The sequence below is a fragment of the Meriones unguiculatus genome, chromosome 18 (assembly GCF_030254825.1).
Source record: "Meriones unguiculatus strain TT.TT164.6M chromosome 18, Bangor_MerUng_6.1, whole genome shotgun sequence".
NCBI classification, from domain to species: domain Eukaryota; kingdom Metazoa; phylum Chordata; class Mammalia; order Rodentia; family Muridae; genus Meriones; species Meriones unguiculatus.
In genome coordinates this window covers 74217660-74240416 of record NC_083365.1, presented here as the reverse complement: position 1 = coordinate 74240416, position 22757 = coordinate 74217660, and the positions used below count along the sequence as shown (strand labels likewise).

The 22757-nt window shown below is 37.4% G+C and overlaps 1 protein-coding gene and 1 long non-coding RNA gene across 10 annotated transcripts in view; one reads left to right on the top strand and one right to left on the bottom strand.

The window, feature by feature from the left end:
* R3hdm1 (R3H domain containing 1) overlaps positions 1 to 22757 on the bottom strand; it is a 131361-nt gene that overhangs the window by 42739 nt on the left and 65865 nt on the right. For 4 of the 9 annotated variants that reach the window (XM_060371887.1, XM_060371893.1, XM_060371892.1 and 1 more), the window contains 11 exons: positions 18384 to 18443; positions 18160 to 18300; positions 13700 to 13808; positions 13515 to 13610; positions 11087 to 11124; positions 10956 to 11006; positions 10631 to 10857; positions 8099 to 8353; positions 5925 to 6076; positions 2646 to 2747; positions 70 to 366 (listed from right to left, as the gene is read on the bottom strand). In XM_060371887.1, the coding sequence (XP_060227870.1) occupies positions 70 to 366; positions 2646 to 2747; positions 5925 to 6076; positions 8099 to 8353; positions 10631 to 10857; positions 10956 to 11006; positions 11087 to 11124; positions 13515 to 13610; positions 13700 to 13808; positions 18160 to 18300; positions 18384 to 18443 (1528 nt within the window). Of the gene's footprint in view, positions 1 to 69; positions 367 to 2645; positions 2748 to 5924; positions 6077 to 8098; positions 8354 to 10630; positions 10858 to 10955; positions 11007 to 11086; positions 11125 to 13514; positions 13611 to 13699; positions 13809 to 16419; positions 16553 to 18159; positions 18301 to 18383; positions 18444 to 22757 lie in introns of those variants that run through there. The other 5 variants (XM_060371891.1, XM_060371894.1, XM_060371888.1 and 2 more) reach the window with 4 other exon arrangements.
* LOC132649043 (uncharacterized) lies at positions 3761 to 4695 on the top strand. The gene is made up of 3 exons (XR_009587464.1): positions 3761 to 3962; positions 4187 to 4448; positions 4529 to 4695. It is a non-coding gene; the product is annotated as an uncharacterized LOC132649043 (long non-coding RNA).

Here is a 22757-nt window from a genome sequence, read left to right as displayed (position 1 = left end):
ATGTCATCTCACAAATTGTTCCCAGGTCAGAGGCTCCTGTGAGGAAGAGAACATGAAAAAGCAACACACCTGTGGTGAGGGCTGAGGAAGAAACCCTTGCTGCTGGAGCACAGGCTGGCTGACAGGATGCCCAGAGGCAGAGAAACTGGCAGTGGGGACCGACTGCCCAGGTGGTAGGGAAGGAGGAGGTGGAGGTGGTGGCGGTGGCGGTGGCGGAGGTGGGGGTGCTGTCGTCATAATGTAGCCAGACTGTTGCGGAGACTGCAGAACGACAGTGGACTGGAACATGGTGGCGTGAGGGTCCGAGCCATCAGCTGATGGCTGGCGGGCAAGACTCATGTGGCTGAACTGAGAGCCAAGGTTATCCTGTTGAAAAGAAGTTAGCCATCAGTGAGCCTTTCACTCATAGGCGAAACTTAGCAATAAAAGTGCTTTATATATGTGCATACATATATTACTTTGAGTATCTCATCTTGCAGCTGAAAATTACTTGCATCCTCCTGTCTCCATTTCCTGAGTGCTGGGATTACTGACATAAACTACAATGTCTGATTTCTGCAAGTGCTTTGAATCGTACCCAAGACTGTTCATGTGAGGCAAGCACTCTATCAACTGAGCTATACTGCCCAGGTCCTACACTTTACCTATTTGTAAGCTGTAGTAGTGTATGTATGGACATCACACACATGTAAAACAGTGAGATGTAAGAGACCAGATTCAAGACAGTAAGAACCCCACGTAGGAGGGAAGGTTCTAATGCTTCCATTGCATATACTTAGAAAATATACCTAATGGAAATCATAGCATGAGGGAAAGATTAAGGTATATTTTTCTGTTTAAAAAACAAAACTACACATATTTAATGAAGCTTAAATGCTGACTTGGGTTCAGAAGTAAAACTGGACATATTTATATTACATAATCAGTATTTTCTGACAGGGGTTACTTTAAAATAGCTCTTCTCTTCCTAGAAGACAGGGTTCAGGATCTATGCTCTTCTGTATCTCCCTCAAAATCCAACTTTTCTTTAATATCTCAAAAAATAACTTAGCCATAACTTCTATTCTTAGTGTTTCTTAGTATGCCACTTAAGTTAAACAGAATACTTTAAATCAAAGTGTCCCGTTTCTAGATCATTAGTGAGCAACTATGGCAGGGCATGTGGATATGCCATACGACATATAGTTCCTATTAGCAATTACTGGTCACTTACATGGTACTTCAAGGTTAAAATTAAATGCCTGCTCTCAGGAAGCAACAGACTAATAATATATAAAAATAGTTTCTAAACATGAAAATACCTACTAGCTCTAAATTACAAAGTAATATGGCTAAAGAGTCTTACAAGAGGTAGAGCATGTACACATCAACTGTCAAGAATCATTCACAAAAAGCAATGCTTCTCTTTCATTAGGCTAAAAGTTTTTTCATAAAATCATTCAGACATGAAGCTGGTAAATATGAATGCCCCAATTCAAAAGGAAAGAATCTTCAACAGAACAAAGATTTTTTTCAAAAACCTTTCAGAATGGTTTTTCACCTACAGTTTATAATCTGATTTGATGCATAGTTTCAACGTGATAGTCAAATGATACCAACAGAGAATATCCTTAATAAAAGCAAGCAAACTGCCAGGAAGTTCTCTTTAAAGGAAGCAAAATTGTTATGCAGAAGCTATTTCATGTATGGAGCTATGCAAAAAGACACTCTGTTTCAGAATCACACAACTAATTCCTTGTAGTGTGGGCCTGAGATTTTACAGACACTGACAGTTATAATTCAGGACATACTTTGGATTAAAGGTATTATTTGACAGTCAGAAATTAACCGTCAAGTGATCCTTGATAATAAAATCAGAAGTCATCTGTAGCTATGTGCTGCAATTCATCTAAAGTAACTGCTTCTGACCTCCTGTATCTAACCATCACTGAGCAAAGAATACAAACTATGAACTCAAGAGGAAGGCTGCCTGTCCTGGCTAGAGTCCTGTGGGAAGAGGGCCTCTCTAGTTAAGGCAATGCCTCAAAAGAGTGCCCTATAGGTGCATTCTCTTAAATAGTGATTGATGTTAGAAGGCCCAGTATTGATGGGCTGGTGTTCATGGTCGTATGAGAAAGCAGGCTGAATAAGCCACGAGTATCAAGCCAGTGAGTAGCAGCCCCCATGGCATCTGCTTTAATTCCCACCTGCGGGTTCCTGGCTTGAGATCCTGCCTTTACTTCTCACAGAGGTAGATTATTACCCCTGAGGCCTGTAAGATGAAATAAACCCTTTCCTATGCAAGCCGCTCTTAGTCAGGGTGTTTTAATCAGGGCAATATATACTCTCTGACACTGCCATTACAGGATTAAATAGATTCAAAACCGACTTCAATGAGAAAAATAACTAAAATATCTGGCAATACTTAGGTCAGAACACTCATCTTGAAAATTTCCCTTTTGAAAAATCAGGAATAATATTGTCTTAAACAGTTATAAAAAGCTGATACAAGCACTGTCTTATGAAAAGGAAGGCAGTATTAATATGGATTAGAAAACACCTTTGTTACCTCCCTGTAAGAAAAATGGAAGAGAGCATATCACACTGAACACAGTCTGAAGCATTCATCACGCATAGTAACAATGAGGCGAAAAGAGATACAGTACCACGGAGTACTGCTGGGTGGGTGAGACTGGCAGGAGCGGGGATGGGTAGGGGGCTGGAGAGCACTGAACAGGCTGAGAAGAGGACTGCAGAGGACCAACAGGCTAGGAATAACAGGTGGGCAAACAGTTAATGTCAGAAGAAAATGTTACAGGAATTGCACAGCATGGAAATTTACACTTTGGGGCAACAACTTTAACATTCACAAAGTCATTAAAAATACAAGAGAATCTATAGGAAAAACAGTATCAAATGAAGAACTCTACACAGCAAGACAACCCAGGCTCAAACTGATTTCATAATAAAAATAATTAACTTCTATGTCATAAATGTAACTTTGGCAGGTTAATAGTAACAAGTAATTAACCATTTCAAATAGAATTATCTGAGTTATATCAGTAAAAACAAAACTTCTTACTCTTATTTCCTGATTTTTATGAAGGGCCTGTCCTATGTTTATGTTGCTCTATGAATAAAAGCCTTGGGGGACTGGAGAGATGGCTCAGTAAGTTAAGAGTACTGGCTATTCTTCTGGAGGTCCTGAGTTCAATTCCCAGCAACCACATGGTGACTCATGACCATCTATAATGATTCTGGTGTCCTCCTCTGGCTTGCAGGCACACATGCAGACAGAATACTGTATATATAATAAATAAATCTTTTAAAAATAAATAAAATTTAAAAAGCCTTATGAATTTATATGGCATCAGTACCAATTCTCCTAGTTGATAAAATATGTCTAAATTCTCAGAGATAATGTTCCTAAAACACAACTATTTTGTGAGAAAACAATCAAGAATACCCAGCTCAGGGATCAGAGGAATGTTCCAGAAGTTAAGAGCATGTACTCTTGTAGAGGGCCCAGTTCAGTCCCCAGAGCCTACATGTGGCTCACAACTACCTGTACCTCTAATTCTAGGGAATCTAATGCCTTCTTTTGACCTCCACAGGTATCACACACTCACATAGCATATATATATATGCTATATATATATATGTATATATATATATATACATACATTTAGGCAATTTAAATACTTATACACATAAAATAAATAAATCAATAACTATACCAGGACCAAAACATATCTATACTCATAAACATATGTCTTTTACTTAAGAAAAATAAAACCCTTTCCTTGTGGCTAAATGCTAAATGTATTTTTATTAGAAGAATTCATGGTAGGAGCTGGGAAACTAAATACTAGAAATCTGCAGCCAAACATCCTTGTGTTTCAGGGAAAATAAAATTGCTTTCCAAAGGAAATAAAAATAGGCGATCCACAGTAATCTACTACACAGATGAAAAAGCAGACCAGGTAATTTTTACTATGCCAGGTAAGCAAGCCAATGAAGAACTCAAGTCGTTCTTATCTGACAAAAATTCATTTGTTAAAAAGTATATCACAAATGAAGCCTGTTCTGGATAATGTTCCTGAAAAGAATAATTTTAATTTATTTAAATTAAGTTTCAATAATTTTAATAATTTTAAAATGCATGTGATATGAGATTTACAATGATCATTTACTCTTTTATTTTAAGAAAATCAACAGAATAATATAGAAGTATAAAAGGTTTAGATACGTTTGGAGTCCAACCAAACAAGATTAAAACAAAAGCACAAGAAAAGTAAAAGCTGAATGATCCAGAGCGTTGCTAATGGTCCTGAGAAATCTCTCAGCTCCCATTCAGCTGAGGACAGCCTGAAGCATGCTAATGAGGGGCAAGTAGCTACTTGACACACTACGTCACAGAAGCAAGAGATCCAATCCTCTTCAGTCAATATGACCTACTCAAATGCCAGGTAAGCAAAAACTTAGGTCTGCTGGGGAACGGAAGGAATACAAGATGAGCACCTACAGTGTACACAAATGCCTCCCACAGTGCTAACCGCAGAGGGAGCTAACTGTAAGACAGAAGAGCGGCTGATCACAGCAAAACCCTGGCACCACACTGACAAGGAAGCCTTAGCAGCCTCTTCTCCTACTTGAACTGCAGCTGCAAAGCAACGTCCATTTAGTGACTGGTTTTATGTTGTATACTCAAGAAACACAGCACCCTTGAAGAGGACATGTCTGGAAGTCACAGATACACTATATTTAGTTATGTGAAATCACACAAGTCATTTACCTCAGAATATGAAAAATAAATAATTGGGTATCATGTAGTCAATGAGTTTTGATTCTGTGAGGAACTAACTGCAATGTTATAAAAATGTGTTAGTTAAATCAATCAGAGAGTTGGATGTTTACCTCCAGACCTGAAATTCAGCTCTTTTAATGCTTCTGTTTCTAAATTACACTCTCTATACCTTACTCAGAGGTTTGGGAAACGATAGACATATAACTCTACAGAAAAAAGCTTTTAAGAGTGATACACGACCTTTAGAAGTTGGCATGAAAATAGGGATTATGCACATAAAATCAAGTTCTCTAAACAGATGACAAATTATTAGGGAACAAAAAGACAATGTAGCGATGTATGTATAAACTCTAAAAGCATGGTTAAGAAAACCTTTTAAAGCTAGGCATGGTGGTGCATACCTTTAATGCCAACACTTGTAAAGCACACACAGGTAGACCTCAGTGAGCTGTAGGTAGCCTGGTCTACAGTGCAAGTTCCAGATCAGCTGTGATATAGTGAGACCCAGTCTCAAAATGAAAATAAATGAATAAATAAGACAGAAGAACTCTCAGGGGCCTAAGAGATAGTTCAGCAAGTGAAAATATGTGCTGACAGGCCCGACAGCCTGAGGTTTACCTCCAAGACACATAAAGTGGAAGGAAAGAATCAACCCCTGTAAATTGTTTTCTGACCAGTAAATACATGCTGTGGCACGCACACACACACATACACACAAATAAATAAATTTTATTAAAAATAATGAAAAACGAACTCTCAGAATCCAGCTAATCCACCCTTGCAATAGAATGGAGTACTCTACATGACTTGAGTAGCACAGTGTAGTCATTTCTGTTTGATCTATTCAGTCTTAATAACTCACTTTGCTCACTAGGCCAATGAGAAATTTTTGTTTTATTCTTCCTTGTCTACTTCTTGCTGCCCATGAGATAAAACCACTTCCTCCTTTCCAATATATCCTCAGTATTTAGTCATTTCAAGTGTATGATCTGAACATGTTTTCCTGCGACTACTGAGTGGGCCGTCACTGAGAGCAGAATATTAAAGCGGTAAAGATACTTACCTATGGACCTCAGTCTTAGCCCTACATATGCAAAAGCAGCTGAGCTTAGCGTTATAGAATAATGGATTTGTGCACCTGTGAGAACATGTGACTGGCGGCTGGCTGCTGAGGTGGTAGGGGTGGCAGAGGTGGCTGTGGGGGACCAGGCACTTGGGTTCGAACCGGCTGCTGAGTCATAGGAGGGCTGTACACAACTGGACTTCCATCCGGGTTTACGAAGGGCTGACCTAAAAGGTTCAAAAACGAGGAAAAAGCAAATGCACGCAGAATTTAAAAACAAAACTCTCACTACCGGTTTATAAAATACATTCTTACGCACAATTCCATAACTCCTAGTTTCTTAAGACAAGTTTTTCTTAGCTTGGTAAGTACCTCGACTTGAAATGTAGTTATTAACAACTTTTACGTTTTCCATTTAGTATAAATATTCAAATGTTACTTGTTTTGGGACAGGGCATTGTTTCAAATTCCACTGAGCTCACTAGATAATCAAAATATTTTCTGAGGGACTGGAAAGAGATGACTGAGTAGGTAGGAGCAGTGACTGCCCTTCCTGAGGACCCAAGTTTACATTCCATCACCCACATGTCAACTCACAACCGCCTGTAACTCTAGTTCCAGGGGATCTGATGCCTTCTGGTCCCTGTAGACACTGCACTCCCTGCAGTACATAGACATACATGCAATTCAAACACCCAAACACATAAAATAAAAATCAATCATTAACATTTGTTCTGAAAAGTTTTGAGTTCTATGTCTCATTCTGGTGCAGGACTGTGAACCACAGGACTGTAGTTCAGCTACTATAAACAAAGGAAAAGTGGGTCAAGAACATTCTAAAGAGCCAGCACTCCCACCTCTGTCTAGTCTCAGCATGGTCAATAGGGATGGTGAGAATTTCAATTCAAAGAGGAAATGCCTGAGACTCCAAGACATCAGGAAATCATTCACAAATGTTTAAGGAGTTGGGAAATGATCTAGGTTATAGGCTAGATCACTTTAAGAAGCACAAGGTTGAAGCTGGGCAGTTGTGGCTCATGAACTATGGAGAGAGAGGCAAGTGCATCTCTGAATTTGAGTCTAGCTTGGTCTACGGAGCATATTCCAGGACAGCTAGGGCTACACAGAGAAACCCTGTGTTATGAAATCAACAAAACAAAACAATCCACGACCCCCCCCAAAGACTGATTGAAAACGTAAATATCCGACAGCTTTAGACTTGTCCTTATGAAATGACTTTAACAGCAACAGATTATGTGTGGGAAAATATATAACCTTGTTTATATCCACATATTTCAATTTCCCTACTGTAAGTGGGGATTTCTCCTGTCTACAAGGATCATTATAGAGGTCATAAAGGAAGAATTTAAAGTACGAGCACCCATGTGGGTGATTAGAACTAAACCTGGGTCCTCAGAAAGAGAAGCCAGAACTTTTAGATGACTGAGTCATCTCTCCAGCCTTTCAGAAAATATTTTGATTATAATGAATTCAGCAGGGTCTGAAACAATACCTTATAAAACTGTATATGGTCAAAAGTAAATGTTCACTAATATTATTAGTTAATGTCAAGGACTAAGAACATGTATTCTCACATATTATCAACATTAATTTATAATAACTACCCCTCCCTTTTGAGAAGAAACAATGTCTTTCCTATTTTTCTTAAGAAGAAAGCAATTAACAAGCTGGGTGGTGGTGGCACATGCCTTTAATCCCAGTTCTGAGGACTCAGAGGTAGGTGGATCTCTGAGTTCAAGACCAACCTAGTCTACAGAAATCCAGAACAGCCAGAGGTACACACAGAAAAACCCTGTCATGAAGCAATATTTTGCTCCCCTCCAAAAAAAAACCCCCCCAAAAAAACAAAAAACAAAACAAAACAAAAAACAATTACCATATTCTAAATCACATTATAGGTATTTTTACTTGGTTCTTCTTCATGTTATTTTCTACGGAATAAAAATGCTATACCACATAAAATTCTCTCAAAGGTAGTTGACTCACTTCATTGGAATTAATTGTTTATAGTCAAGCTGTTATTTAGCCTACACATCATAGATGGCACGTGGAAAAAACTGTCTTACAATATGAACAAAACTTTTAACATTTTTCAGCTTAAACATTCCTATGAAAGTTTTCAGGACAACGGCAATTAAAAAGTTGACAACATAAACACATTTAAATAAAACACTTTGAGAAGTCCCCTAATGTTTGTCAACTGAAATGAACTCTCTCTCGTTACCCACCTGTCTGTGGGTTGATCAGAATGCTGCCAGGTGGTAAGCCAGCGGCTTCCAAGGGAAGCAAAAGGAAGCTAGTGCTAGGAGATGCACCTTGCCCACTGAGGCCACCATCAAAGGAGAGAGAGCCGTGAGTGCTGGCTGCTGGGTAGACGACAGGTGCGCCATGAGAAGACTGGCCAAGAGCGGAACCTGGGAGAGGCTGCTGGGTGTGAGAGAGAGAGCCTGTAGAGGACCCGACGCTACCTGAAGACTCAGATCCTAGGGGAAGAGTAACGGAAAACATGAAATTAAAAAAAAAAAGCTTCCTATAAAAATACAGGTTTAAAAACCCATCAGTACAGTTTGCATTATACAACATGCAGTCATAACAGAACAGCAATGGCTACTACAATTTACTGCCCGGTGGCTCTTTTTTTGCTTACCCCCTTAAATATAACTTTAATATAGCAAATAGCAGCAAAGAAACTGTCAGAAAAGCCAGAGCCAAAGCATGCAATTTGCCAAGTTTACAGTAACACAAGCCACAGACAGCCGAAGAAGCATACTACCGACACTTTCAAAAGGACACGTTATATACATTTTACCTTTCAGATTAACACTTAGGAATATAAGATTACAATTTCCCCAGGAAAAAGAACTTAGCACAGCCAAATGCCCAAAATCTCATGTATCAGAAACCCTGATCTACAAGAACACAAAAAGATTAAGCATGGTGTGGGAAACAACAGAAATGATAAATTATCTATTAAAAGAAGCAACTGCCAAGTTTCACTACATAGTTTCATCTGCATTTGTAGCCAGCATCTTCCTATACCTATATTGTGAACTGAGCTACTATTTTTTTAATCTAGCAATAGGAATAGTATGAAAAATATTTCAAGTATTTATATTAACAAGCTAGTTTAAAATTTATTTCTTACCATACTTAACCTAATTTTATGACTGAATTTTGATTACTCTCAAGCCTATAGTTTGTTTCACAGGAATTAGAGCTGTCATTGACTTTTAATACGTAATGACTAATGATGGACGATGAGACAATGAAAGATGCAAACATTCAGGTAGTACTTGTAGTAGTTAGGTTGTAATTAAGGGAGCTGACTCTGGAAGAAAGGTTTTAATGAATGTAATAATAATTATGATACACTATACAGACTGTCTTCTGAGGAAAGCTTTTACTCTAAGTCATATCAAAATGATACTTCAACTGTTATCATTCTTCCTTTATCTTTTTTGAGACAGGGTTTATACATGTAGCCCTGGTTGTCTTATAACTCAGAGATATACCTGTCTCTTCTTCCCGAGTGATGGGAATAAGGTTGTGAACCAGCACGGGAACTCTTAATCACATTTACAGATTAAAAGATTAAAAGATCCCATTATCTCTTAAGATAAAACAGCAACAGTTAATTTTTTATTTCATTATTACTTGAGTGTCTGTGTGTGATCAGACTGTACTGACTGGCTGAGCGAGCCGAGCGCCCGTGGGCTATTACAATGTTTTAAGGTAGGCCAGGCTAGTGTGCACATCTTTACTCCCGCCGCCTGGGAGGCAAAGGCCGGGGAATCTTGCACTCTCTAGAGTACTTCCTCACAAAGATTTCTTTTCTTTTGGTTACGACCAAATTGCAGAATACACAGATAAGTACACAAAATTATAAACATTCATAAAACTTACTACCATGTTTAGCAATATGTTATCATATCTACGAAGACATTTTTAATAGATGTATATTTTGAGGTAGAAATGCAATTCTCAAACATAAGCAATTTAAAGCACATACTATATTAAAAAAATACTGCTGCCTCAATCCTCAATATATCTTCAAAATGTAGTTGCTCAATACTCATTTTATATTTAACCTAATCCAAATAGAATAGGGAGAAACAGCCATTTCTGACTTCTATGTCTATTTTAAGATTAAAACTATAAAAATGTCTGAAAGTCCTAAGAGACACATGGAACTCTGTACTACTCTATTCCTGTGAGAAAATGCTGTGACCAATTATCTCAAGTACAAAGCAGCCAAAAGCACCAGCAGATTATTTAAATTTCTGTTTATAATAATTGTAGATACATTATTTTTCTTTGGCTTTTAAGTTCCTCAAAAAGTTCTCAAAATTTTTATTCATTTCTTATAGGATAAGTCAAGAAAAAATGCAATCAAAATCTGATAGTGTGAAATCTGCCTAATGTTAAAACAATCCTAGGTGACAAGCCATGCTTTCCAATCATAAACAAGCAAAGAGGAACTTCCAGTCATGTCCACTGCACAAGAAACGAGTCACCAAGCTACCAGGGTACGTTTATACAGTCAGTAATAGACAAGGAGCTGAATTCACTTCAGTTTGCAATTCTATCTCCAGGTCAAAATGACTCCTAATGTCAGTACAGCCATCACTCCTGTGCTTTGCAGGTGTCTACTGAGGCAAAGATAACTTTACACTGTGGTATGATGAGGATCATGTGATGAGGAGCTAAGACTTCTGGCCAAAGAACATTCTGACTGCACAATTGTAGGTAGATACTTATACCTGTTTTTGAAAGCCTGCCTATGCTTTTGCTGCTTCCAGAACTATCACCTCTTGTCAGGACCGAGATTCCGCTGAAGCTGCTGGCTTTGGTTACTGCCGGTTTCAGGTTCCGGAGGGAGCTGTCTGAATCTGTGCTGCTCCAGGGTCGTGGCTCTGTGTATTTCAATTCGTTTTCAGTGCTGCTCTGATGGCTGTTTGTTGATCTCCCTGAAGCATCTTTATTAACTCTGTAATTTAGAAATAAAACATTGAAAAGCTAATGGGGGATAAGGGAGAAAAAATACTTTAATTTTTTAATAGTGTCTGGAAAACATGCTTCTAATACCTAAATATCTGGCGCCTCTGCTGGGTACCACTAGTGTCCTCATCTTGGATTCTGTTGGCATTTTAATAAGACATTTAAACTGTTAGCATCAACTAGTTACTACCCAGGATAGATATTAAAGATTTCCTTACCTTTTGTCAATAATATAGTTCTCTTGGGAACACAGAGACTAGAAAGAAAAAGGTAAAAAGTTTGTCAAACACAAGATGTTATCTGTACAGCAACAGTAACAACAACAACAACAAAATCACATATAGTAACTTTAAGATTATACCGCCTAAGGGCTAGAGAGATGGCTTAAGACTAGGCTCACAGATAAATATATACACGCATAATCACCCCAAAAGTCAATGAATGGTAATGGAATTTTCATGGGTTGGAGACACTATTATTATTTTTAATAAATGTATCTTAGAAGTCATTCATTGTCAAAATGAATTTGAAATTCAAATAGTCTCCCTAAAATGAAAGAACTCAGTTATATTGAACATATATTCAAGGTTGACAGAGTCTATCTTATTCATGAATATTTGATTAGTGGTGACCAAAAACTGATGAAGGGACTGGCAAGAAGGCTCATAAGGTAAGAGCTCCTGACACCAAGCCCTACGACCTTCATGTAAAAGTTAATGACCAACTCCTCAAAGTTGTCTTCTAACCTCTCACGCACATGCACATACACACATGATACATGTGAGAACAAAACACCAAAGGCTGATCAATTCACTACAACACAGCCACTATTTCTAGTCACGGTAGTGGTAACACACAGAACAAACGGATAAAGCAGAGAATAAGCAGCTAGAGCTTAAGGACTTATAGTCAAATTCCTCCAGTGCTGTCAATCTACGTCAGGAAATGATCACTTTTTGTTTTTGTTTTTTTCAAGACAGGGTTCCTCGGTGTAGCCTTGGCTGTCCTGGACTCCCTTTGTAGAGCAGGCTGGCCTTGAACTCGCAGAAATCTGCCTGCCTCTGCCTCCCTGAGTGCTGGGATTACAGGCGTGCGCCACCACATCCGGCTGGTCACTTCTGTTTGTACTAACGCAACAGTCTTCTACATATTTTTCTAGTTATAAAATTTTGCCCTACTCATTCACTTTGTAGAGCAGAAGCCAAAGCAAGCTCTCTAAGAGGTGATTCTTCCATCTCTGATGACTCCTTTGGCACAGGGGTCAGAACCATAGGGCCAACCGCATGCTTTTACAAGTAAAGATTTACTGGAAGACAACCATGGCTATGTACTATGGGTGCTGTCATACCAGAGTCAGTTTTGAGCAGAGACAAGTAATGTGGCTCAAGATGCAGAAAATATCGATCACTTGACTGTGTATACAAAGACAAAACAATACACACCGAAAGTTCAGCTACCTTACCAAAGGTTTAGGGTCAAGGCATCAAGTTCCTGAATGTCTAAGGCTTCCTTCCTTACGGCATCTACAGGTCATGTTCTTGCTACTTTAAATCATTCAGTTCTTTGTATTCCAAGTTTTCCCTTCCCTGTGAGCCTCTACAAATACCGACTTTTCTACTTGAACTTAAGAGCTCTACCATCCCATCTCCAGTTTGACTTTGCAGTGCTTCTTTGTCTGCTGTGACTTCATGTGTCTCTGTGATTCACACACCATATTGTTATAAGCTGACAACTTGTCAATGGCAGTATGCCACCTAGCTTATAAAATAAAAATGCCAAAGGAAACATTTATCTAATAGAGATGTTGAGTTCATCAGACTTGGACTAAAATTCCAAATGAGCCATTTTCTAGGTGTGTTTACTCTAGCTACTTTGCATAGCTTTCTACTCTATCAGTTTCCTTATCCATAAAATCCGAGTATGACAATACTGACCACAAAGAGGTGCTCTGTGGGTAAATTAGGACTGTCCATGCATATGGTCTTTAGTATCCAGCACAGCACTTATAGTAAACACTCAACATTATTTATTACATGTTATAAGCTCGTAACTGATGGTCTAAATTTTAATGTTATTCACTGTTTTGCTTTACTTTCAACAATGATAACATTTCCTTCTGTGGCAGAGGAATCATACATTACAATCGTTCATATATCCCTTAGAAGTACTAAGTACTGCAAAAAACAGGTGTATAACCAATATCGGTATTCAGTTTTTACAAATATGCATAAAATAATGAGTCATGCAGATGTCTCTGGTACTTATGAAGTAGATAATGACTATTAATCTAAAAGATCAACTAACTTTATCTGACAAGTTATTTCGTAACGTTAAGTTCATTATAAATAGAGTAAGATTTAGCTACCAATGTTATAAAAATTTCAATTGTCACAAGGTTAAAAAAAGTTATTACAAATAGTAACTTATTCTTATGCTCTGTTGTTTGCTGTGGTCTACCTGTGTTCCATTTTGGTAAAACTTTATGCTATTGTTCTAATGTACTGTCAAGTTAAGATGATCAAGATACCTACTTAAAAAACATGACCTGGTGTGTATGCAACCAACACAGTTAAAAATCAACACTCAGTAGCTGAAGGGGAGACTAGAACAGTAAAGCATGAAGTCCTAAGGGTGAACTGGACGTACATCTTGGGAAAATATCCGGTCTCTAGCTCTCTGGTATTCTTCTTCTCGTTCTTCTATTGATTTGCTTCTTCTGTCATCTTTTAAACGTATTCGCATCTAAAGAGGGGAACAATTATTAGCAAAATGAACTATTGGGATAGTTAAAGCTTGCACTTAAAATAATGGTGCATTTTTCTCAAGATTACCTGGCTATCATCTTTGTCAAAGCTAGAGTTATCTCTTTTAAGGATGTATCGTTTCTGAAAGTCTTCGCCTCTATCATCCTTAATATGTTCATTAAATTTCTGATCAGGTCTGAAAAAAAGAAACAAACAAAAAAAAGGAATAAAAAACTTAATGTATAGTACTTACAAAGAAGCGAAACAATATTATATGCAAGGTAATAAAGACTACCATGCTACTTCTCAGTGCTGCTCCATTTCACTTTATTGTAACATGGGGAAACACTATTCTACAGGATGGTACAGAGGTCTTATTACAACAGCATCAAGTCTAGCTTTTTAACACAGTACTGGTTTTAAGATATGCATAAGTATTTATTTGAAGATTAATTTATTTTATGTGTATGAGTGCTCTATTTGTATGTACACCTGTGTGCCAGAAGAGGGCATTAGACCCTATTACAGTTGGTTGTGAACCACTATGCAGTTGTTGGGAATTGAACTTGGGACCTATGGAAGAGCTGATAGTGCTCTTAATCACCGAGCCATCTCTCCAGTCCCATGATATGCATAAGTATTTCATTTTTTTCTTCCCATTTTCTCATGTGTGGATGTGAATTATATTTTATCTGGCAAACAGGGTTGTTCTAAAGATGAAATGAATTAGCAAAAAAATAGATTGCAGCAGCACCCTGTCATTATAACACTCCTGAGGACACTGAGCTTTAAACAGCAAAGCGCCTATGACAAGCCAACAGGTATGCAGACGGCTCAGCCACAGCTGGAGCCCAGGGCTGTCAGACCTCAAGGCTAACATCCTGTCTGTGTCACAGTGACCGAGAAACAGACACGTACTGTGTCACATGCATTATACCCCTATATTCTTCATGGTAGAAAATGAAAGCAATCAAGTGTTTTGTACTGAATTAACTAAAATTTTAAGAGACTACTTGAAAATGTATTCAATTTCCAAAAAAGTCTTAATTACATCGGGTGTAGTTTTGTTTTGCACTAACTTAAATAGTGATGTCTTAAAATTGATAAGCTCTTATGTAGATTTTAACACTGGAAAATGACTGTGAAGTTTAATATATATTCTGTAGCACATTGGTGTTTTTTTTTTTTTTCAGATTAGAAATGTGCAAGTTTCACTAAGACCTAAAAGACAGATAAATGATTAAGGGCCCTAGACATTAAACTTATGTTAAAATTGACCTCCGCCAATTAAACCACCAACCAAAGCGCTTGCAAGGCTGGACTTAGGCTTCCTATACATATGTAGCAGATGTACATACAGCCTGGTCATCATGTGGGTCCCCTAACGATTGGAGTAGAAGCTGTCTCTGGCTCTGCTGCCTGTCTCTAAGTCCCTTTCCCCTAGCTGGGCTGCCTTGTCTGGCCTCAGAGGGAGGGGATGGACCCAGTCCTGCTGTGGCTTGAGGTACCAAGTTGGGATGGTACCCCTTGGGGGCCTCCCGTTTTCTGAGAAGAAGAAGCGGAGCAGGGTGTGTGTGTATGTGTGAGGGTGGAACTGGGAGAAAAGGGAGGGGGTTGGGATCAGGCTTTAAAGTGATTAACTAAAGAAAGGAAAATAAATTAACCCCTACCAATATATTCTCAGCTCCATAAGTTAGTCAATCAATATTCTGAGATTTATTACCATTTTACATTGGGATTATTTTTAAAACATACAATATACAACATTTAATACGTCTAAAGAAAATCTAATAAATTTCCTATAGTTTCCTCTGTGTATAGTACAAATACATATTTATATGCATAAATATAAGCAATATGAGAATACCATGAATAAAATTTCATTTCTTTGAGACAGTGTCTCACTGTGTAGCTCTGGCTAGTCCAGAACTTGCTCTGTAGACCATAATGGCTTTTAACTCAGAGTCTGCCTGCCTCTGCTTCCTAAGTGCTGGGATTAAAGATGTGCTGATAACCATGCCTGGCAATCAACAAATTTTAATCATAAACCTGAGCAATGACATTTCAGCAAACTAGGACCAAACATTTCACTATAAATAGAATCCAAACAACATGGATAAATACTTGTTTCAATCTAGCAAGTAATTTTTTCTTTTTTTGCAATAGGGTTTCACTGTGAAATATTGGCTGGTCTGAAACTTGCTATGTAGACCAGGCTGGCTTCAAACAGAGATTCCCCCTGCTTCCACCCAGTAAATCCTAGGATTAAAAAGGCATGTGCCACCACAGTCATCTCAATCCACCAAATTTTTAATAAATAATTGTAGCTGACTTCTGTAAATTATATAAAAGGAGATTTAAAGATGAGAATTATCTAAGCAAGATGAAGAAATCTGTACTGTAAAATGATGAAACATAGCAGATAATAAAAAAAAAAGAAAGAAAGAAAGAAAGAAAGAAAGAAAGAAAAAAGATCCATATCAAAGTAAGAAGGTAACAGCACAACAGTTCATGACCAAAATGATGAGAAGCCTGCTTTCTTTGTGAGTTTGAAAGGTTGAAAGGTTATATATTTAGTACTGATAATATCCCATTTGTCACAGGATTGTTTCATTTACTTTTATTACCTATAACTGTAGCTGTGCAATGTCACATTTTCTTATGTGAGGCATCTTTGAGTGAGACATTCTTATACTGAAATGAACGTCTATGGTTTAACCAAGGCCCTGGCAACTTTTCTAAGAACAGCTGGATTCCCACACAAATAATATTGGCAGGCATTTCAGCTAACCTTAAGACTGTCTTACCTCTTTCTTTTAAAGATGCCTGAATTTACTGCCCTGCAATCGGCAACTTCCCGCTCCATTGAGACACCCCAGTGGACACGCGGTTGCTGACATCCACAACACCACTGGTTCAAGGCTGGAGCGGGTAATCTCCCTATGAGGAAAAGGTAAGTTTGTTTTTATTCAACGTGGAGCAGATCTCTAAGGTTTTCTGATTTACAACCTTCTTCATATCCCAGAAGATATAAAGCAAGAATACAGTGTAACTTCAATGATCTGAAACAATTAATTATAATTACATTAACCCATAATTTGTAAATATCTTTGCTTAACTAAATTTTGATTACCTTTACAAACAACCCTAAAGCTTTTCCGACATCATAAAATTCAAATAACTGAGGTTACACTGTATTGAAAACCTTAGAGAGTTGTCAGTCAAAATGTTAGTCAAAATGCCTGCTAATGTTCATGTGTTTGGGCATCCAGCAGCTCTGAGTTTGTTGAAAGGTACCGGTTAAACAGTATACAGTTCTAGCCACTTTAGGTTTCACCTACATCCTACTGGATACTATCCTACTTTAGTCATTATAGAATCAACTGGGAAAGGATTAATAGGTAAAAGATGTTTATATAATACTAATGGATAGACATGATGAAATTAAATCAGATTTACATTTTCTAATAAGTCCCAGAAATTTATGAGGATTTTCTGTTCAAGACAATTATGTGTAAGAATTTTCGTTGCAGGAATAGCCATTAAAATAAAAAACACACCTATTTAGTTGCCAAAGACTGTCTGAAATGGGGGAGCCCCACTTTTGCTTCAGCAAGCAATAGGGCAGCTATACAGCCAAAGGCCATGGTAAGTGAAGGGACTAGACAAATTAAATTTAACCATGTAAAGTGAATGAGTCATGGACAAGACTCTGGGAAATATCCGAGCTGAGGAGAGGGAGATAAACAAAGAAGTGAAGAACATTATGTGGCACTGAGACTGATGGCTGCTTACTATCTTGGGCCCCTCTCTACTCTAAACAAAAGGACACAGAGACTACTCTTGCACATGCGTGGTGGCACGGGTCCATAATCCCAGCACTCCGGAGAACATGAGGCTAGCGGACGTTTTTAGAATTCAAGGTCCTTGAGCACTGCTAGGCAAGTGTTGTACCACAGTTTTTAAAGGCAATTACTTTAAGACAAAGGGCTCCTTCTAACCCTTAAAATGTTTTTCCTCAATAAATCAGATATGACTCAAGAAAGGAACACAGAAGTCTGGAAGACACTACACTATCTAGGAGTTACAGTTTCTTCAGATTTGAGGTAGAAAATGAAAAAGAAAAAGGAAAAGAAAAAAAAACAAAACAAAACAAAGAAACAAAACAAAACAGGACTTTGGAAATGATAATAAAATGGTGGACTAAATGTGAGGGTGTCAAAACCTGCTCAATATTTTGTTTCTTTAAATTATTTAAACAAACTGCCTGAAGGTGGCCAATACCTAAAAAATAAAAAAAATAAAAATAAAAAAAAAATCATTTAGGGAGTAGTTGTCAAACATGGCTGACAGTATGCCCTGAAAGGTTGTTGCTGCTGTTCCTCAGTGAGTTTACCTCATCTGAATCCAGGTGTGCACTTTGCTCCTAGTGAGATGAATGTACTCTTTGGCTCTCTCACATGAAGTTATCAGAGAATTTACTGCAGATAGAAGGTGCTGTAGGAAGCAAGTATTAGTCAACAGATGATGTAAAGCTGAACACTTACATTCTTGTGCTGCTAGTTTTGTTCACGATGACAGACTTCCCACTCTGATCAACATTGTGGTCTAGTCCAAAGTAGGCAGCCACTCTGTGTAACAGCATCCTGTGGTAAGATGTCATTGGGGGAAACTTCTTACGTGGGGACCTGAAAGGAAAAGAACAGCCAATTTAGTGAGTCAAGGACAATTAAAACGACAGTTTCTTTTCTTGTTAAATGTCAGAACTTACTCATTATTACCAATGAAATCTAAAATTTCTTGTTCCAATTTCAGCAGCATCATTCTGTCCCTGAAAGAAAGTATGAAGACTCTTACATGTAAAACTTAGCACTGAAGTATAATCATAAATGTCAGTAGATTATGAATTTACATAGCTAATCTCCCCACAACAACACATTCAGAGATATCACAAGCTTGATGCTAGAGTATTTATAAGCTCCATAAAATAAGAAAAGTTGTAAGAGAATGGAAGAGGATTTTTTTTTTCCAGTGTAACTTTTTATAGTAGAGTTGTCCATATACACTAATGTGGACAGGCCACTGTACATCCTAAAAGCCCAATTGTGTTACCTTGAACTCCATAGAAACAGTGCTCTGAAGAACACAAGATGCTGTTAATAGCGACAATGAATACTGCTACGGGAACCAAACGTGCTTACTCCTTGTTTTGTAAGTTGCTACTATGTACTTTTAAGATTTTGAGAAAATTTCTCATAAAATCAAAATGAAGCAAAGATATTTACCATCAAAAATGAATCAGTACTCAAGTGAGTATCTGCATGTACTCCTTTGGATCCCAGTCCTATTCTGGGCACATACACTGTAACAAGTCAGTGGAATAATTCTTCTTGGTTCTTATACACTGAGAAAATGGCTCTAGAATTTTCTTCTACTCACTGCAGATTTCGTGTTCACATGGGAAACCAAAAACAAAAAACCAAAAAACCAAAACCCTCCCAGAATCTTAAAGCTAGAAATAGCTTTACAGATTGTCTTGTAAAGGTATTAAATTCAAGCAAGCAAGGCTTAAGGAATTCTCTAAAACTTAACATAAGAGAGGGTAGGCTCTTCTAGGGTCACCTTCTTGCAAAACAAGACCATAAAACTGAATAACTTTTAGTCTATTCATTTATTCAACAAAGTTAACTGTTTATATTCATTATATACACAAAAAGAGAAAACTAGGCCTACAAAGTAACTTCAAACTCAAATCCAAAAATAAATAACAGTACATTTTCATGCAAATTCAGGTACTATTCAGTTAGCCCTCTCTCCTAGTTATTTTTTTGCTAGTCCTCATCTCAACTATTGGGACAACGTTTTACTTACTGTGATAGGGCAGAATGAGAATTTTAGGTTGACTACATCCTATGTGTTTGTGTGTGATGGGGAAAAAGAAATAGTATGTATACTTGTTCTTGTGGGTGTTTATATACAAGTAGAGGTTCAAGTTGTCTTTCTTGATGACTTTATGCTTTTATTTTATTTTTGAGACAGGGTTGTCACTGAAGCTGAAGCTCAGATTGGTTAGGCTGGCTGGCTACTGAGCCCCTAAGATTATCTAGTCTCAACCTCCCAACCCTAGGATTATAGGTATGCACTACTATTCCCAGCTTTCTGTAAAAAAAAAAAAAAAAAAAAAAAAGATTTTATTTGTATATATGTGTGTGTGTGTGTGTGTGTTTGTATGAACACAAATGTTTGGACACCCTTGGAAGGCAAAAATGGTATTGGATTCCCTGGGGCTGGTGATTTTAAGTTGCCCAATGTGAGTCCTGGGAACCAAATTCTTGTCCTTTGAAGAAGTACCAAGTGCTCTTAATCTTGCTGACACCTCTCCAGCCCCTAAGCTGAGCTTTTTTCACCTTAGTGCTGGGATCCAAATGTAGGTGATCGTGTTTGGTTGACAAATACTTCACCTACTGAGCCATCTTTTCAGTTCCATTTTTTTTATACTGAGCTCTATCTGTCTCTTTCCCTTCTTTTTAAACACAAGATTTTATTGATTTGTCCAGGCTGGCCTTTAACTCAAGCTGTGATCCAGGAAGTCCTTGATTGTTGATTCTCCTGCCTTAGCCACCCCGGAATAGCTGGTTTTGCAGACCTGTACCAGCGGGCCATGTTTTTGTTGTTGTTTTGTTTTGCTATGTCATCCACCAGCCTTCAAGTTTGAGTCCCCTGAACTCTTAGACGACAGGCGCACAGCACTGCACCCTGCACCGGCCCGTGTCCTTCTCTTATCAAGCTAATTACTGCTGCAAGTTTTATCTCTCACCTTTGGCTCCACTGCCACACTCACAGGTCTCAGGAATTAGGATCTCAACATTACCCTTGTGCTGCTCTAACATACTCCATGTGGAGCATGCATAATATAGTCTTGAAAGAATACTTATGTGAGTCAGGCACAGGGCTGCACGCCTGTGACCCCAAAGACAGGTGGATCTCTGTGAGTCAGAGGCCAGCCTGGTCTACAAAGTGAGTCTAGGATAGCCAAGGCTACACAGAGAAACCCTGTCTCGAAAAACCAAAAACCACACCAAAACAACAATGCCCCCCTAAAAAAAACCTTATCTAATCACAGCATTCCTTTGGTTTAGCTGTCAGAAGCTTCCCAATGCTCTTAGAATTCAAATTCTGTAATATGCCTGCAGTTTGAGAATGAACTGGGTTTTATGTCCCAATGAACTCACAAAATTCTTCTTCTGGACCAGGCCTGGTATATCTTGTTCCATCAGTACCTCTTGGACTACCTTGTTACTTAAGCTGATTTGCCCAGAGCATCCCCTGATACTCTTAAGACGTTTTCATATTTTAAAAATATGCATCCTAGTTATCATTTATATATAGATTATCTATAACAGACAGGTTCTAAGGAAATTATGTTTTGCATGAAATAAATAAAACTATTTCATATAAAGTCTTTACATAATCTTCCATTAAATTTGGAGGAATGGCTAAAAAAGTTTTTCTTTCATAGGAATTTTCCCCATGAAACAGTCTCATTTGGTTAGCTATTAGATATTTTTCTTAAAAAAAAAATCTTCTTAGACTTATTTTTTTAATTTTATTTTGAGTGTTCTGCTTGCAGATTTGTGTGTGTGTGCCTGATGCCTGTAGAGGAGTCATCAAATCCCATGAAGCTGGAGTTACAAAAGGTTTGTTCTGCTGAGTCACAATCCAGGCCTTAGATCCCCCTTTTCATCTGAACTTTTTGGGTCAAATTATGTTGAGACGATATAATTTTCAGGAATTTCGCATTTTTTACAAAATGTCTTACTAAAAAAATGATAAAAAAATAAAACAGCAAAACTGCTGTTAAACTGCTGTTTTATTTAATAGAACTTAAACTGGTTTTCTGTATATGAAATAAATAGCTCATAGAAGATAGTTCAAATGTTATTTCGGTTGAATGTGCTACAATTAGAGAACAAAACAAAAACAAAAATAAAACCCTACTGTCTCAATGGGGAAAAAAAATGAAATCTAGTAATTCTATAAGCTACTGATAGAAACTCAGGCTTTTCTTACCCTACTGTCTCAATGTTAAAAAAAAAAAATGAAATCTAGTAATTCTATAAGACACTGATAGAAACTCAGGGTTTTCTTACCCAACATGGCAACCTCTGGATTGTAACTGATTTTTGTATCATTATTATCTCCATCAATTACTTTAAACTAACTTTCCACATTGTTAGCAGAATGTACTAGGAAAATGAGGAGCAATAACTTTCTTACAATCTTAATTTTATACGTTCTGCTTTTTATTCACTGTAGTAGTACAAGACCCTAAAATTTCAAATCTATAATCAAGGTTATAAGAATTTCAGTATTGAACATAAGCTAAAAGTAATTAATATATGCCATCACTAAACCCATAAAAACAAGGATTTCAATCAAAAGGACATAAAACTATCTAAAGTTAAACAAAGAAGCACAGTCTGTGGGTTCTAGTCACTGGAATAGAAATAACTTTGGGAATTGTATGGAAAATTCAACAAGCAGAAAACAAAAATCCTCCCAAAGGCCACCTCCCACTCAATGCTTTATGCCTGTGATCCAATTTCTGTAACGTGTGAGAAACAGGGAGATAGAACATTACTCTAAACAAGTAATTTTTAGGAGTACTTTACAAAAACACAGAACTAAGTATGAGCAAACCTGAATTACTTAAAATAAAACAAAACAAAATCCATTACCGAGGTTAATCCATGGTCTTGTTCCCTTCATTAGTTACACAGATAGCTACTTGTAACATTTTTCCACTTATTAAACTCAAACATGGTTATAAAACCAACAAGTAAAATTATATCAGTAAATGGAACTGCCGAACACATTTTCAGGTTTCTTGTTTCAAGTGTATAATAACTCGCTAATGAGGCCAATGAAAATATTTTCTGCAAACAGAAATTCTAGATAATTCATTATTTACCAGTTTAAATTAAGTTCAATAGTCTGAGAATTAAAATAAAAATGGTTTAATGATCTAAAGAAAAAAATTTTGAAGGCTCAGCTTAGCATGTATGAGGCCCACAGTTCAATCCCCAAAACTTCCAAAAACAATAAAAATAAATAAATATATAGTGCTAGTGAAATAGCTCAACAG